We start from the raw sequence: 17,233 nt of genomic DNA, 5'->3' as shown, positions 1-17,233 counted from the left end.
TTAATTAAGGCTGTTTAAGAACTTTATAAGAACAAGCACTGAAAACGTAAAGAAAGTGCGCACAGATGGGATACCATTAAACGACTCACATTTTACACTTTGCACTCTTTGTTTCGCTGATGATCAAATAATACTGGCTCAAGACTACGAGGACCTGGAATATATGACCCGCAAACTAATTGAAGAGTATAACAAGGGGGCTGGAGGTAAACTTAAGAAGACGGAATATGTGTATCGACGGCGAACAACAGAACTTAATCGTAGAACAGCAACGGCAAGAGATAAAACACTGCTCAAAATATAAATATCTTGGTATGCCATTACCAACGATGGTAGCCTTGATGAGGAAATTAAGTGCAGAAACAACAACGGAAGACAAGCAATTAGACAACTCAACATTTATTTTAAGGGCTAAGGCAGCATCAAAACAAAACAAACACAAAATTTATTACAGCATAGTTAAAAGCATAATTAGCTATGGTAGTGAAGTATGGTCTTTGAAAGAAAAAACTTTACTCGAACCTACAGAAATGGACTTTTGGAGATGCGCGGCCGGGAAACTGGATAGAGCAAGAAATGAAAAAATTCGGAACATAATGGGCGTTAAACACAGAATAATAGAAGACATCAAAATTAACCAGCTCAGGTGGTATGGGCACGCACAAAGAATGGAAGAGAGCAGAATCCCAAAGAAAATACTCAATTGGACATCACAAGGCAAAAGAAAGAGAGGGAGATATAGACGGAGTTGGAGAGAAGGAATAGACGGGGACATCAGAACAAGAGGAATAGGCGAAAACCTCTGGACAGACAGAGACCAATGGAGACTGGAAATCAGAAGACGGCGAAGGACATTATGAACTGATTTGTTAAAAAAATGACTATTTTAGTAAATACCATTTTGATTTTTTTGTTATTTATCACGGCCTACTAATAAGAAAATGATTGAAAAACATAACGTTAGTTCATATTTTCAAAAATATATTTTTCCTAGAAAAACAGACTACGCCACTGTATTATACGTACAAAGTTCTACAATAAACAGTTTTCATCTTCTCGATACGTTTAACAATAGTAAAGATACAGGGGGTGTCAGGGGCGGATACAGGAATTTATTTTAGGGGGGGGGCCAAAATAAAAAGTAATGTAGAATATGCTTTTTAGGGCGCCGTTTTTAACCCAAAAGCCAAATATTTAACACAATTTACAGATTTAAGAGGGGGCCCGGGCTCCATGGCCTCCCCTCTGTATCCGCCACTGGGGGGTGTCCCAAATTGCATAATTTTCGAAAAGACCCTGTAGCTCAAAAACGAAAAGGGCTATGAAAATTTTGTTTGCACCATCTTCCGTTTGGCAAAAAGTTTGGCCTGTGGGACAGGTTTGTGCTAACCGCATCCTTCTATCTTTACTAACAACGGAGATACAGTTTGACTTCAACTAAAATGGGACACCCTGTACATAAAAATGTTATGGTGCCGGCAAGTGTACTACCGTTTTTTTTTGTACTGCACTAAAGTATAAAAATTACGCAAGAACATCCGTTACATTACATTTATTAAACTTTTCAATCTCTATAGCATAGAATTAAAAACCAATTTTTATCAAACATTTACATCGTCTTCCGTAAAAAAACTCCTCTCCGCATGTACAGTTAGGTGCAATATGTAAAAGTCACGAAAATTATTAATCATTAATCGATCCAAATTCCTTAATATGGGTTTACGTGCGGTGACGTAAAGTAAAAAAAAACCATCGCGTCATTTTACCCGTGTGAAGATGAACCTAGGCGATGTTATATAGGAACGCATGCTTAGGATAGCGCGGTTGATTGATTTCTTTTCATTAATATTTAATATTTCAGTTTATTAGCGAATATATTCGCTAATGACCAGCTTAGATCGCTGGATTATTAATTAGTTTATCTGAAAAATATCCGGGTATGAGAAATGTGACTGAAATATTTCAGGAAGAGTCGTTATTTCATATAGCCTGAGATGCAAAAAAAACGCAACGGAGAATTTTTTCGTCAAATTTAAAGTATCATATTTTCTTTATTTTTAGTCCTATTTTTAAGATTTTTTTTTATCAAACTGTATATAAATATATCTACTTTAATTTATATAAATTCAGTTTTTTGAAGTGAAACTTTTTTACGCGCGCTGGTAGTAAAACTTCAAGGCCGTTACACACTACGGCCTTGACCATGCCTTAACGCACGAGCTAGCGAGAAAAAAAGTGGTAAAGGTCGCGCAAACACCAAAGAACATTTGATTTAAAGCTAAGAAAAGCATTATAATAAACTTCATGCTGTACCTGGATCCCAATATCCTCTGGTTGTGTGTTAGGAAGTAAATTTTCATGCACATTTTCATCGATAGGTTTGTAGCTTCTGAATAACGGTCTATGTAAAGCATTTAGTTCATTTGCTAGCCCAGAATTAGAATTATTAGAGTTAAGCAACTCACATTTTCATTGAAGGACATCGTCATATTTATTTCAAACCAATAATCAACTAGAATATTCGTATAATTTAACAAAATTACTGGAAACCACTATAAATATAAATTGTTGGTTAGGTTCAAAATGTTTTCTCTTCTTAACTAAATTTAAGCGTTAACATTATTAGGCATTTGCATAAAAGTGTGTATTTTGGTTGGTATTTCACAAAATTTGCGGGCTATTGAGGAAACTTATAAACTTTATTATTTAGCTTATAGTAGTATTATACACACACCGGAAAAGTCTAGGAATATTACAATTTTATGCAGCCATCGTCAGTAATTTTATTATTTGCATTTCTGATATAATAAAATTAAAATAAACAAATAGTTTACAGGACGTATTGAAAATAAAAATGCGAAATTTACCGAATTTTTCAAATTTACCTTGATTTTTATTGATTTGAAAAAAATACACACATTTTTTTAAATTCTAAACTGTGAATTAAAAAAAAAGATAAAACCATTTTTACTTAAAAAATGGCCTCCTCTACTGTTCATTACAGCCCTACGTCGTCTCTCCATGCTCCTGATCAGGTTGTCGATCTCTTCTTGAGGTACAGCCTGCCACGCTGCATTCACGGCCCAAACCAGATCTCTACGAGTTTCACGAGGCATACCCATTCTCAAAATTCTTCTTTGGACCGCGTCCCGTACGTGCTCGATGGGGTTGAGGTCAGGAAATTGTGCCGGCCAGGGTAAGATGTTTAATTGATGAGCATTGATAAACTCACTAACCACTCTGGCTGTATGAGGCCGTGCATTGTCATGCATGAGAATGAAGTTTCTCCCAAAATTATTGGCATATGGTAACACGACAAGCTCAAGAATTAAATCACGATATGTGATTCCTGTTAGAAGCCTTTCAAGAAAAACGAGATCGGTTTTTCGGCCTAACTGGACTCCTCCCCAGACCATAACTGTTCCACCTTGATAAGGGTGCACTTCCTGAACATGATCCAACCGAATAAGATTTCCCGGTTCTCTCCATACCCTAAGCCTTCTCGAATCCCGATGAATTCCAAAGCGTGACTCATCATCGTACCTCTCGATTTCCTCTCGTTAAGGGTTGAGCTCCCCAGGGGCGTCTGCTTCTTAAGTTGACCTCTCTTAATCTATTGCGAACAGTATCAGGACTAACGGTTACATTATGTGTTACCTGGAGATTAAACTAAGCTCTGGTGCTGTAAGAGTCGGTCGGCGTCAAGCATTTAATTGTAAAAAATGATCTTGCTGAGGGGTAGTAATGCGATGTCGCCCTGTGTGCCTTTCAGCAACATCACCACTTTCACGGTAGCGTGCACTTAATCGCGATATTACACTTTGCGTTGTATTTAATGCTCTAGCTACGTCGATTTGGCGCATTCCAGCTTCGAGCATACCCATGGCTCTTAGCATTTCGTCTCTGTTAAGATGTCTACGCTCCATAATGTCGTTTAATACTAAACAGAGTCATTTGAATGAATTTTGGTCAGTTGATTGATGATCAAGTTTTTTGTTTGTCATAAAAACATAGCCAGTACAGGTTAAATTTGAACAATTGATGCTAGGTGCTTTTTATACATTTGACAAAAAATGCACAAACACTTCTGCAAATATCCCAAATTTAAAAATAACTAGTGTGACTACTTCGTTTCAATCGAAGTAGAAAGAATCGGCCTACAAATATGTGGTTGTTTATTCAAAACATTTATTTTTAACTTTAATAAAATGATATCCCTAGATTTTTCCGGTGTGTGTATATGTACTCTGTTTTTTTTCTCAGGTAAGATTTCGACAGACGATGACAGAAGAAAAGCAGATGACGTCCCATACCAATCTATTTATTTTACTAAAAAAAGTTTCTAATAATTTTTAAGTTAACTATGGATGGGTTTAAATATAAATTCGTCATACGTCGTCACTTGTTGTTTTTAATCAGTTTTATTGGTTTATTTCAAAAATGACAGATCGTATTTCAATTTTATTGGTTTGACGGAACGATGAACGACAAACGGACGCCGATGCGCATGAACTCGCCTTTAGATTTTTGACGTTTGTCAAAGTCTTGCCAAATTATAGGTTATAATTTTGTGACAACTTTTGTCAAATACCCTGCGTTTTGTATTAACACATACCGTTTTTTATTAAATAAAATAACTCGATTATATTTTTTCAGTTTTATACAGTTTTTTTCACAATATTTTGAAGTTACTTGTCAGTCAAATTTTAAATACATATATTAATTTCCTGCTATGCGTTCCAGTTATACCAACTTATTTCTTTGTAAAATAAAATAAACTACTTTGAAATTAAAATGACAGACACATCTATCACCGTCAAGGATCTTCTCGTTGGACAGACTATAGTAGTATCGATGAGTTATTTTTTACCCTAACTTTAAACACCCTGTACAATAATTTCGTTAGCAAATTTTCATAAAACATTATTTTTCGATCAGTATAATTTTTTGGTACAGGTCAACAAAATCTCCTGGTTAATTTTTAAGAGTGAAATGAACTTGCCACTAACTATTTGCAAATTTTTCAATTATCGTTACTTTTTAATATTATTTTTCAATATCACGGCCCTTGATCACGGCTTAGGTGACTATTGTCATAATATCATACCGACAATTACATTTTGATCTATGTCTATTACTTTTTTTTATTTATATATTATACATTTCTTTATGTTGTACTCTGTGGTATCATATTACTACATATCTTTACGGTAAACTCAAGTATTATAACAAATGGTTTAATTAAGATATTTTATTATTACCTAGTGAAATACCTAGATCTTTTTTGTTGTATAAATAGAACACATCCACATATCAAATAAATCAACACATCCATATATGCATATCTAGAACGCAGTCTTGATTTCTATGGCTTCTATTCAGTAAGACGTCTTTATTTTTGAATTTCTTTTACCGCTACTATATTCTCCCAACGTTGCCAATAGTTTATCAATATATGATTTTGTCATAACTAAAATACATTGCCTGAAAAGATCGTAGGTACGCTGCACAATAACTATATCTAATAAAGCTTTTTTCTAAGAGATTCGTAATAATCTTTCTCTAATTAAAGTCGTGACACAATGCTTTTCCAACTTTGTACATTTTGCATCAAAGCGGTTATAAAATAAACAAAAATAATATAAAATAATCTCAAGAAATCTGCAAAATTCTAATTAAATTCAAATGTGTCAAAAAAAACCTCTCAAAAATGGTATTTAGTGATGTAGATTCGGTCTCTAATTCATGAATATAAACATAATATAGTTCTTATCAAATAAGCTTTTAGTCACGTGATTAAGCTTGACCGGCACAGCGTTGCCCACTTTTATATATTTTCTTTTAATCAAAATATTTTAGGAAACAAAAATAAATTAATTATAAATATATAAACAGTTATTATTTATATCAACAAAACTCACCCCCTTAACAGCACATAAGGGATATAAAGGGCCATTACCACTGCCTTCCCGTTCAAAATATTCTAATAAATTAGCGATGAGTTTTTTACGGCTATTAAGCTATTTTGTACACTTAAAGCACTAAAAGAGGTTCTAAAAAGAACAATGTTCGGCTGCACGGTAGCTAATAAAAATGTTAAGCTTTAAGGTATCACAACACCAATTAGGGAATGCAATCCCGCACAAAATCTCAATCCCGCAAACCCGCGGGATTAAAGCAATCAATCCCGCGGATCCGCAAAATTGCGGGACTGTAAACAATAGTCATACATTTGGTCCTAAATGGTACAAAAGGCATTGTACATTTTGCATAGGCCCATAATATATTAATATAGCGTGTATCTTAAAGTAGATGTACGGAAATTTGGACCGATGTATACAGAGTGTTCAAAAATATATTTAATATTAAATAAGCTTAAATTTTATTATAATTTATCTACTTATTTTATAAATAAAATATTATTCTGATGTTGAAGTTTTTTTTTAACTTGTGTTAGTTATCTGCTTTTAGATACACTCTATATGAATAATTTTTTGGCATATGCAGAATGTACAAAGCTTTTTGTACCATTTAGGACCATACGTATGACTAAAATTGCATATTTTTCAAAAAAACGTCGTATTTTCCTTAAAAAAAATTAAAAAACCGTTCTAATTGTTTTTTTCTAATTTCAATACAGATTAGTGGTACTTGGTAAAAATTTCAATTTTTTAAAAATTGTAAATTTACGGTAAAAAAGATTTTTAACCAAATTTTCACACTCTTATAAAACACCCTGTATACGAGAATTTACTAAATATATTTTCGAAAACCACATAGCCTCTTAATCACAATAGGTGCATCTAAAACCTGGTCCAAACCGCATCCAAAAATCTTTTTTAGTTCAAGAGATATTCAACTTTAAATTTACCCTCAAATTTTGCTTGTCCCGATAATTATGTCCGGCGGTTTATTTGACGAAATTGTCCACAAGTACTAGTTAAACGCTTTTCTTCACTTCACATACGCCAGAAAGAATTCTAATAACTAACCTGTTTGTTTCACTTATTTTTAATGGCCAAGCCGTAAGGGGAATCCCCTGGGTTCCGAGCGTCGACGCATCGGCCCGGAACGAAACGGTTTGATCTTGATTGAGATCGATTCGGTTACCCAGTAGTAATATGTCGATCCCGCAGATCCCGCACGGTAAATCCGGCAACTTTAATCTCGTCAAAGTCTCGTAATACAATGTCTCGTTGACATTTTTTTACCGCAGAGCTACCACCTGAATCCCCAGCGAGAAATTTAAATTCCAGTTAGTCAGCCCGGCGCCGAATATGTCCATCGTTGGAAACAATGAATTTAAAAATCGCGCCCTCCATTACGTAACTAAAAGTTAATTTATATCAAATACAGTATCTATCAACTTCTAGTTTTTAAAAGAATACCAGTAAATTCAACAAAAAAAATGTTCATATTTTTTTCTTCTAACTGACTTAAAGAACCTTATTGGCGATTCTATGATAACCGGCAACTATGCAAATAGCTCTTTAACCGACTTAAGATCCAAGTGCGGATAGTATCGATTATAATTTAAATCGATCTATGTCTATTACTTTTTATGTTGTCGATTTTAATCTGATGTTGCATCTGGTTTTCTTATTTCCTCTAGTTCATGTATGGGTACTGGAATTCTGTTTACGGACGGACGTTAACCACCGCGACCTTATAGATTATTTTTGTTGTGTGTTCCCCTTTCTTGATTTATAACGATATCTTCTTCAGTTATAACTCATCATCCAGTTTCATTCTTACAACCTAACCTAACCAAACCAAAAGCCAGTATCCGAGACAGCTCCACAGAGACCATCTTTCTATCTCCGACATCAGTACCAAAGTGTATGGCACGAACGGTTGTCGTCTTGGCGCACTTAGCGATGAAGTGTTTCCCCATTTTCCCTATAGAATATGTAGTCGTCGTTGTTTCTGAGCTTCACTCTACTGAGGTGTTCGTTGAGGAGGCAATGAGGAGGCAAACCCCATGAAAATCCGAGGATTGTTCTTACTTAAATTAAGGAAAATCTTTGATTTTTCTCTGTTGTAAGTTCTGAGAATTCTTTTCGAATGTCTTAGACCGTTTGAGGATTCCGAGGAGGATTCCCATTCCAGATTACGGATGGAGTCTTCTAGGTCCTTGACTTCCATTTTAAGATGATTTCCACTAGTGAAGCAGAACGGTTCTGGGCCCGTATCCTGTAACTTTGAAAACGCTAAGCGCTTTTAAGCTGGATTTATAAACTCGGGTGTTGAGGTTCAGTTGCCGTTCAAAATGTTCAACGCTATGAAATAAACGCGCGCATTTATAAAGTCAGTTGTTCGAAAAGTTGGCAGTTCGTTTTACGTTCAGCGGAGTTCAAAGATGGTCAATGTTTATGTCGGCAGTTGCGGGCAGTTGGCGACCGCTAGCGACGTTCGGCGACAGCCAATGAATAAGCACCTGTCGATCACGTGAAGCACAGTACGCCGATGCATTGGAAAATGACCCTTATTGGTGTTTCATTATTTCTGTTAATGTGATGTTTATATTTTGCGTAATCGTGGATTACTATGTTTGAACTTTGACAAATACCAAAAGTATTTTTAAATCGAAAGTAACCTACAACCGAAACTGACAGTTTATAAATGCAAAAATATTGAACCTCAACTACCGCGAACATCCAACTGCAACTGAACCTCAACTGAACGCCAACCTCCGAGTTTATAAATCCAGTTTTAGACGCTCAGCGTATATGACGTTAATTTTCGCTGAGCGCGCACTTAATTAACGATTTCGGTATTCTCGTTTGACGCGCTTAGCGTCTTTACTGATTGCGCTGAGCGCTTTGAAAACGGTTGCCTTAAAGGATCGTTTTGCTTGTCGAGCTGTCAGTGAAAATCGAAAAAATTGTGATTTTGTGCGTTATCTTGCTCTTTAGTGAAAATTACTACTTCTTCTATAAATTCCTCAATAAGTAATTGATAATTTACTACTTGGCAGCTATAAATATTGTTCAAAACATCGAAAATGCTGGGAAGAGTCTTCAACACTTCCCTCGTATAATAAGAATAATGACATATCCATAGAAAAATAGCTTGACATAACTCAACAATAGGTTATGAAATTCACGTAACATTGACATTTTTCATTGTTACATCCGTCAGTTATCAACTTTTGACTATTAGTTACATTAGAAATTGTGATGTTGCCAATATGTGCTCAACGCGTATCTAGAACACGATTCGCATGGCAACGAGAATACCAAAATCGACTGCCTTGCGTTTCGCTGATCGAATACTTGCGCTCACCGCTTTGAAAGCGTATCGTTTTTATGTCAAAGTTACAGAATTCGGGCCCTGGGTCCAGTTAGTGAAGTGTTCGCTCCTTTTCTAGCTAGATCATTTACTTTTTTATTGCCTTCTATCCCCTGGTGGACCTGCACCTAGAGTAGTTGGACTTTATTTTCTTTGACTAATTTGTTCAGCTTCTCCATAGGCATTCTTTGACCAACTTCGAATTTATAGGTACTGCGTTGATCGCTTTTAATGCTGCTTGACTGTGCTATGACTTGTTAGGCAGGGTCTTAGCGCCTCTCCTATTCAATATATTCATTATTCATGGAAGCGCTCCCCATTATAGTGGACAGCAAACTGCAGGAGAGAGGTTTGGGCATTAGATACAGATACGGCGGCGGTTTAACATAAAAAAACACGTACAAAATTCATCACAGAACTTCAATACGCTGATGACTGTGCTCTAGTTGCAAATACGTTACAGAAATTGCAAGAAATGTTAAACACATATACATGGGCATACGAGGCTTTGGGACTTCTATCGAGCTGAACATCGATAAAACTAAAATTATGTGCACTCGGAGAAGAACTATTGGAATATGTAGCGGAATTCAATTACCTCGGCAGTTTGATTTCGGAAAAGGCCAATATCTAGACTCTGAAATTCAGCACAGGATTAGCAGCGCCTCAAGACCATTCTGGACATTAAAAAAACAGGGTTTTCTACAATCATGACTTGCGCACAAAAACGAAACTTGCAATGTACGAACGATAATAATTCCGACTAGAGTTATACTCTTAAAAATAAAATGGTTCGATCATGTCTCAAACGTATCGGTCCTTGAAAAAGCTAACTGCGAAAGTATTGAAGTCATGATTACAAAATTCCGCTTAAGATGGCCTGGTCACTTATGCAGAATGCAAGAAAACCGCGCACCAAAGTCTCTGTTTTACGGTGAGCTTGTAGACGGTAAGAGGAGGCCCGGTTGGAGAACTCAAAAGGTACAAGGATATTTTCCACGAAAACTTAAAGGGGATTAACAAGCAGAATGAGTGGGAAGAAGCTGTTCACAATAGAACGGGATGGAGAAGAATTGTAAACTACTTAACAGCGATAACCAAAAAGTAAAGAGGCAACACAGCAACGAGATTTATGAATATCCGGAGTGCGGTAGACAGATAACATCACGTCTCGGGCTTTTCAGTCACAGAAAAGCTCATGAAAGAAAACGCCTTGCGTGACCATCTTCTATTGCGTGTCAAATACTCGTCAGCGAGTAATGGTAGTATGTATGTATATGTAAGATCGCTAATTCTTGTTTCCGATAAGAAAAGTTCCTATCTAAGAAAAAAATAAATTGTAGATATCTTTCAATAGCCTACGTTTCCTGAAGGCTGCTGGCGTATGTGCCCATTGGTTCGGAGTATTTAGTTTTAGGTCCTAATACTCCTATCCCTGTTCCTGCTTTCGACTGACAACCCTTGCTAAACTATGGAATATTTTTTTCTCTGTGTAGTATCCAATAACGAAAAACTTGATCATATATCAAGTTTAATAGTTTCGTTAGATTTTTTAGTTAAGTGTATTTGTACAATACGTTGGTCGTTGTCATATTGACACATGGCTTAAATAACAATATTATTAAATAATAATAATAATAAACAGGATCGAGGTACGGTACTTACCAACCATAAGAAGTGATTTATTAAAATATTTTCTTATGGGTTAGTCGGCACAATAATGAGGCTGGTTAGATGATAAATATCAAATTTATAGGTCGTTTTATGAGAGATATTGTTACAATGTTGACACGCAGTTGCGAAAGGTGTAATTGTATGTGGGTACGGTTTTTCCTTAATTATTTCGTAGCGCTTTGACAATCTGAAATGTCAGTGGAAATACGAGTTACAAACTAGAGTTTTTTGCTGTCCATATTGTTTTATTAGACAACTCTGTAATGAGAATTTTTTGTTTTTTATATATTTTAATAGCAGTAATAGGTTAAAGCTTCATTAGGATCCTCGCAAATAGTTATATAATAGTTATATAATAAATTAGTGGTTTCCATTACACTTTATAGTTTTTAGTTTACCATTATTTACAATGTTTAAAAACCACAATTAAAATTAATAGAATATCCTACAACAACTTGCTAGGATACAACAGTTGTACCCATAGAGAAAGCCTAATATTTACCTTATAGAACAATCAATTTTTGATTTCTAACTACAATTTATCTTGACAGAAATTAATTAAAGGCCAAAATGACATTTCTCGCAAACCTTGAAGTGTAATTTTGAAAAAGAAGTATAACTAAGTAGGTAATTTGAAGTATAATTTTAGGGGAAAAGTTAAAAGTGTGATAACTTTTTTTATTAATTGAAAATGTCTACCACTAATTTTGAACAGCAAAAAATATGACGTTAATTAAAATTATTAATAACCATCTATCAAAGAATGAAATCAAAATGGTATTAGCTTAGAAAAAATTGAACCATATTTTCATGTTTTTTTTTTATTTTCTGTTAAACAGTATGGAAATTCAGAAATTTATTAACGGGATTAACCATTTTAGAATAAGCAACATTTTTTATGAAGAATTCATTTTTCTGAAAATGTCAATAATAAAAAAGTTTTTCCTCTTGTAAAGACCAAATCCGGGGACAAACTGTATATCTTCTAATACACTTATTCAATTAAACCTTCAGATCTTATCCATTTATTTCTCATCTCGTTTTGAGTAGTCTCACGATTAATATGCGGGAAACGAATTTAAATATCGTCAAAAAAATAATCACACTATACAGGGTGAGTTTTAAATAAGTGCAAATATTTTCAGGGCTGGTAGATCTCGATAAAAGAAACATATACCTACATACATTTTTTCTTTACTGTTTTTAAACAAATCCAAAATACCGAGTTATTTTACTTTGAAAATTTCCTTTTTTTGCTAAAATTTTGAGAACCACTGAATCTTTTCTGGATTTTCTTCCTTGAAATTTTAATCTACAACCATATATATTATCAACAAATTATATTTTACTAAAAACTAAAGAAGTTTCCATTTTTTTTTCAAAAAGTTCCAAATTTAAAAAAAAATCATTGTGTTTCTGGGGCCGAAATATACAATCCCTAAAAATATTTACACTTATTTTTGCTTTATTTGCCAACCAAACAAAAAAAATACAATAACCAACTTTTTAAATAATTATTGCACACACCATAATATTAATATAACTATAAATAGATTGATGACAAGAACATCACTATTCTATAACAAAAATTCTAACCAATAAATGCGTCTATATTAACAAATTAATTAAATCATATAATATGATGAATTAGATCAGGTCAAGCATCACAAAATAAACTTATTATAATCTGCAGAATAGTGTCTAGGTCTAAGAATAGATATTTTATATTTTGGGGTGCGGCAAAATAACTTCACAGGCGTAAATAATTAGACTTTTGCATTTTTGCTTTGCCTATCGAAACATTATTATTATAAGCCTACATTGTTGCGCGTGATTGAATTTATTCAGACGAATAATCCAACGTGGTCATTGACAGGTGTTAATTGAAGAGGTGTGTAATGAGGAATATGTAAATGATTCCTGAGAAAATAAGATGATTTCCAAAGAGAGACAAAGAATATTGGATGAAAAATTGAAGAATTTTAGCAGTGAAAGTTTGAAACAGATTTATTTTTATATTTTATTTTTATTTATTTTTTTATATTTTTATTTTTTTCTCTTATAAATTGTTTATTTTTTTTAAATGTTGATTCCCTCTAACTGACAAACGAAGCAATTTTGTATAGAGGTAATTTGTTCTTAACGAACTTCTTTGATTCCGTGTTATTTCCACGCAGTATTGCGACACTCTGTATATAGTTTTTTATACATAATAATATGTCCGATATATACCCATACATTTTTCTTTATTTATTTGTAACGATTTTTTCAGTGTGGATGTATGAAATAAATATTCAAACAAGAACCATTAATGTCACCATAGACAATTAATATTCACATAAAAATTTTCCAACAAGAAAACCCTTATTATATAAACCACAGATAAATCTGGTTATTCAATAAAAAAACTAGCAGGTAAGGACAGTTTTTAATTAGTATAATTGCATGTAAATAGAACTAGTTTTTCTAGAAGCAAACGAAACCAGATATACAGTGTTGTTTTAAATATTCATATATTTAGTGACGTAGGTACATATGAAATTATATTATTTTCCGACCAAACACAAATATAGGTACTCACAGATATTTCGAATACTTTAAATTACTACTGAACTGTGTGCTAACACAAAAAAGGCGATTTTTGCCGATCTAAAGCTATTTTAAATTATTTTAAAAAACCCCGTGGCAATCCGAAGATTGTTCTTAATTAAATCAAAGAAAATTTTGGATTCTCAGTCGATGACATACCAAGAAATTACAACCTTGAGAAACACCTCACTGTTGTATTGAGTAATAAAAAGGACTAGAAGAAAAAAACGTTTGCTCAGCATGTAAAATACATGGTATGGTTTTTTACATGCTTTATTACAACGTGGTATACTGATGCTTCCAAAACCAGAGTAGGAGTATTTAGGCTGAAAACTAAATACTCCGAATCAATGGGTACCTACCCCAGCATCCTATTAGGTGGAAATCTACGCTATAGAAAGATGCTTACTATTTATCTTAGTTATAGGGACTATCGAAAACCGGAAATCAACAAACAGCCATCTTATCCGATAGTCAAGTAGCACTAAACGCGATCAACTCAGTAACAACGGCTTTTGAATAGTAAGTCAGTACAGTGTTTAGCTATCATAAAAGAAGCAATTGACAAGTTATCAAGCTGCCTCAAATACCGGCTCAAAATTACCACTCAGCTCTTAGACTATCATCTGAGCAACTGATTGCTTGGCTGTAAAAATAGGTATTTACTGAAGTTTGAATTTTCGACTTATGGTCAGTCGGTTTTTAGACCAAAATACTCTGAAGCTAGTAAATGTTTTAGCTCAAGGAAATCCAGAGAAGTATTTGGGACAATTTTACAAATAATAATAACAATACCCCTTCTTATTTTGTAAATATCGCGCCGATTTAAACTCAAACAAAAACTGTTACCGTCTTTTTACTATCATGCTTAAACGGAATTCTCGCCATTTTCTCGACTTTTTTCGCGTCTAATTCTCGCCATTTTCTACTCTGTAATTTTGCTTTCTCGGCCTACACGACCGGCAGGAGTTATGGCCACGGCGTTTCTTAAACAGACTTCCCAGGTGCAGGTGGTGCAGCCTAGGCGCATTTGCGTGTACGTGTGTATAAGTATAAAGACGGATAGTTTGCATAAAACTTCGACTTTGTACAAAACACACCCATCGACCTTGACAAGGTTGACCAGTTTTTTGCTTAAGAATAAGATCACTTTTTTTGTTTAGTCTTATTTACTATAATATGATATATTAATTTTTTCTACTCCAGTGACGTGGGTGTTTTGGTGTCACGTGCGTTTTGGTATGATTTTGTTTAACTTTGATTTATTGGATATTATGGACTAACTAGCGCGTACCAGCGACTTCGTTCGCGTCGAATTAATCATTTGTAATGGCGATGATAAAGCAAAGCAAGAATTTCCATTAACATACAAACTGGATAAAATTTTCTCACAATTATGTCAGCATGAGAAAAAACAATATGGCGATATTATTATACAACTTGGTAATATTTGAGGGGTAGTTTCATCTCGTTGGAATTTGATTTTCAAAAAATCCGTTTGCCAAAAATAAGCTTTTTCCGTCAAGCAGTTTAAGCAGAATCTTGGTAAAGAAATTACACAACTTTTTGGAACACCCTGTATGATTTTTTAAAAAATTTCAAAATTTGTAAAAAAAACAAATAAATTATGCTTGTCCAAGCGTTTTCCCGAAAGACTAACCGTTTTTAAAATAACAAATATTGTAATATTTGAGGGGCGTTTTCACCCTCTTGGAATTTGAGATTCGAGAAACCCCTCCTTATCGAACCTCTACACCCCATAGTCAATCCGTTTGCCAAAAATCAGCTTTAAACGTCAAGCAGTTTAAGCAGAATCGTGATTACTCGATGGTCATATTTTATGAAACACCCTGTATAAATTTATAAAAAATCTTAAAATATGTAAAACAACAAAATAAAATATACGTGTTTAAGAGTTTTTCCGAAAAACTCACCGGTTTTTAAATAAAAAATATTTTAATATTTGAGGGATAGTTTCACCCCCTTAGAATTCGAGTTTCTAAAAATTCCTTCTTATCGAACCTGTACACCCTAAAGTCAATCTGTTTTCCAAAAATCAGCTTTTTAAGTCAAGCGCTTTAAGCAGGATCGTGATTAATCAATGACCAGATTTTTCGAAACACCCTGTATACATTTTTAAAAAATCTTAAAGTATGTAAAAAACAAAATAAAATATACGTGTTTAAGCGTTTTTTCGGAAACTTGACCGTTTTTTAAATAAAAAATCTTGTAATATTTGAGGGGTGGTTTCACCCTCTTGGAAGTGGAATTTCGAAAAATCCCTTCTTATCGAACCTCTACACCCTAGAATCAACCTGTATGCCAAAATTGAGCTTCTTACGTTGAGTGGTTTGAGCAGGATCGTGATTAATCAGTATGTCAGTCACTTAAGGATTTTATATATTAGTATAGATATTAGTGTAGATTAAGACATCCATTTTTATTCATTTTGACCTTTACTCCTACGTGGAGCATAAACGCTCTCCAGCGGATTGGGTAATTGACAACTGATTTGACATCTCGCCATGATCGGTTTATTGCTTCGATCTATTGCTTTTAATTGCCCTTTTTAATTGTCCTTTGCAGACGAAAGGCATCATAGACTATTCTAGAGGTTGATAAATTAAATTCCTTAGAAACTGATCTTAGTGCAAAACAGGCAGAGCATAGTTGCTTTGATAAATCTTCGATGTGCAAGTCCCATCTTAACAAGTTTGTCTCCCCTATAGGTGTTGTTCAGAGAAGCGATAAAGATGGGAGGAACAGTATTAATGACCAATATTCAACGGCTGTTCAATCTCTGTTTGGAAAATCAAAATATCCCTACTAAGTGGAATAACTCAATAATTATCCTCTTACATAAAAAAGGAGACATAGCAGACCTGGAAAATTACACACCAATTAGCCTTCTTAACCATCTTTATAAACTATATATACCCGAATTATAACAAATAGACAAGAGGCAAAATTGGACTTCTACCAACCTGAAGAGCAAGCTGGTTTCTGTTCCGAATTTGGTACCAACGATCATCTGCAGTGTTTAAAAACCTTAATAGAAAAAACCATCGAATACAATCGTCCCCTAGCACTGATATTTGTCGATTTTAAAAAAGCGTTCGATACGATAGAATTACCGGCCATCCTAACAGCGCTAAAAGAATGTAGAATCGACCATCGATATTGTAACATAATAAAAAACATATATGACAATGCTACAACAACTGTAAATTTACATTCCACAACTAGCAGATAAAAATAAAAAGGGGAGTTAGGCAGGGCGATACCATGTCGCCAAAATTGTTTATTACTGTTCTTGAGCATGCATTCAAAATGCTGGCTTGGCAACAAAAAGGAATAGTTATCGATGAAGAGAGACTCAACCACCTACGCTTTGCGGATGATATCGTTATAGTGTCAGATAGTCTGGGAGAAATCAGACATGCTTCAAGAACTTAACGATGCATTACACGAGATTGGACTAACAATAAATTTTGACAAGACTAAGATAATGACTAATATGGTGCCCAGCGAACACATACAAATTCACAACAACAGAATAGAATTAGTCCACGAATATGTATACTTGGGCCATGAGATCAAAATAAGCAGAGATAACCAAACCTGTGAACTGGCTAGACGAATTACCTTGGGATGGGCGGCTTACGGAAAAATGAGGGAC

General features: G+C 34.2%; 1 protein-coding gene across 1 annotated transcript; it reads left to right on the top strand.

Moving 5' to 3' along the window:
- Positions 1 to 227: 227 nt before the first annotated feature.
- LOC115880061 lies at positions 228 to 860 on the top strand. Its single transcript, XM_030897187.1, has one exon. It carries the CDS (start codon positions 228 to 230, stop codon positions 858 to 860), a length of 633 nt encoding a protein of 210 aa, XP_030753047.1.
- Positions 861 to 17,233: the final 16,373 nt, after the last annotated feature.

This window comes from Sitophilus oryzae, unplaced genomic scaffold (genome assembly GCF_002938485.1).
Source record: "Sitophilus oryzae breed Bouriz unplaced genomic scaffold, Soryzae_2.0 scaffold_1068_pilon_pilon, whole genome shotgun sequence".
Taxonomy (NCBI): domain Eukaryota; kingdom Metazoa; phylum Arthropoda; class Insecta; order Coleoptera; family Curculionidae; genus Sitophilus; species Sitophilus oryzae.
This window is presented reverse-complemented; position numbering and strand designations above follow the sequence as displayed.

Excerpts from the sequence above, each read along its gene's own strand:
- LOC115880061 (XM_030897187.1), top strand. The coding sequence starts at position 228 with ATGTGTATCGACGGCGAACAACAGAACTTAATCGTAGAACAGCAACGG.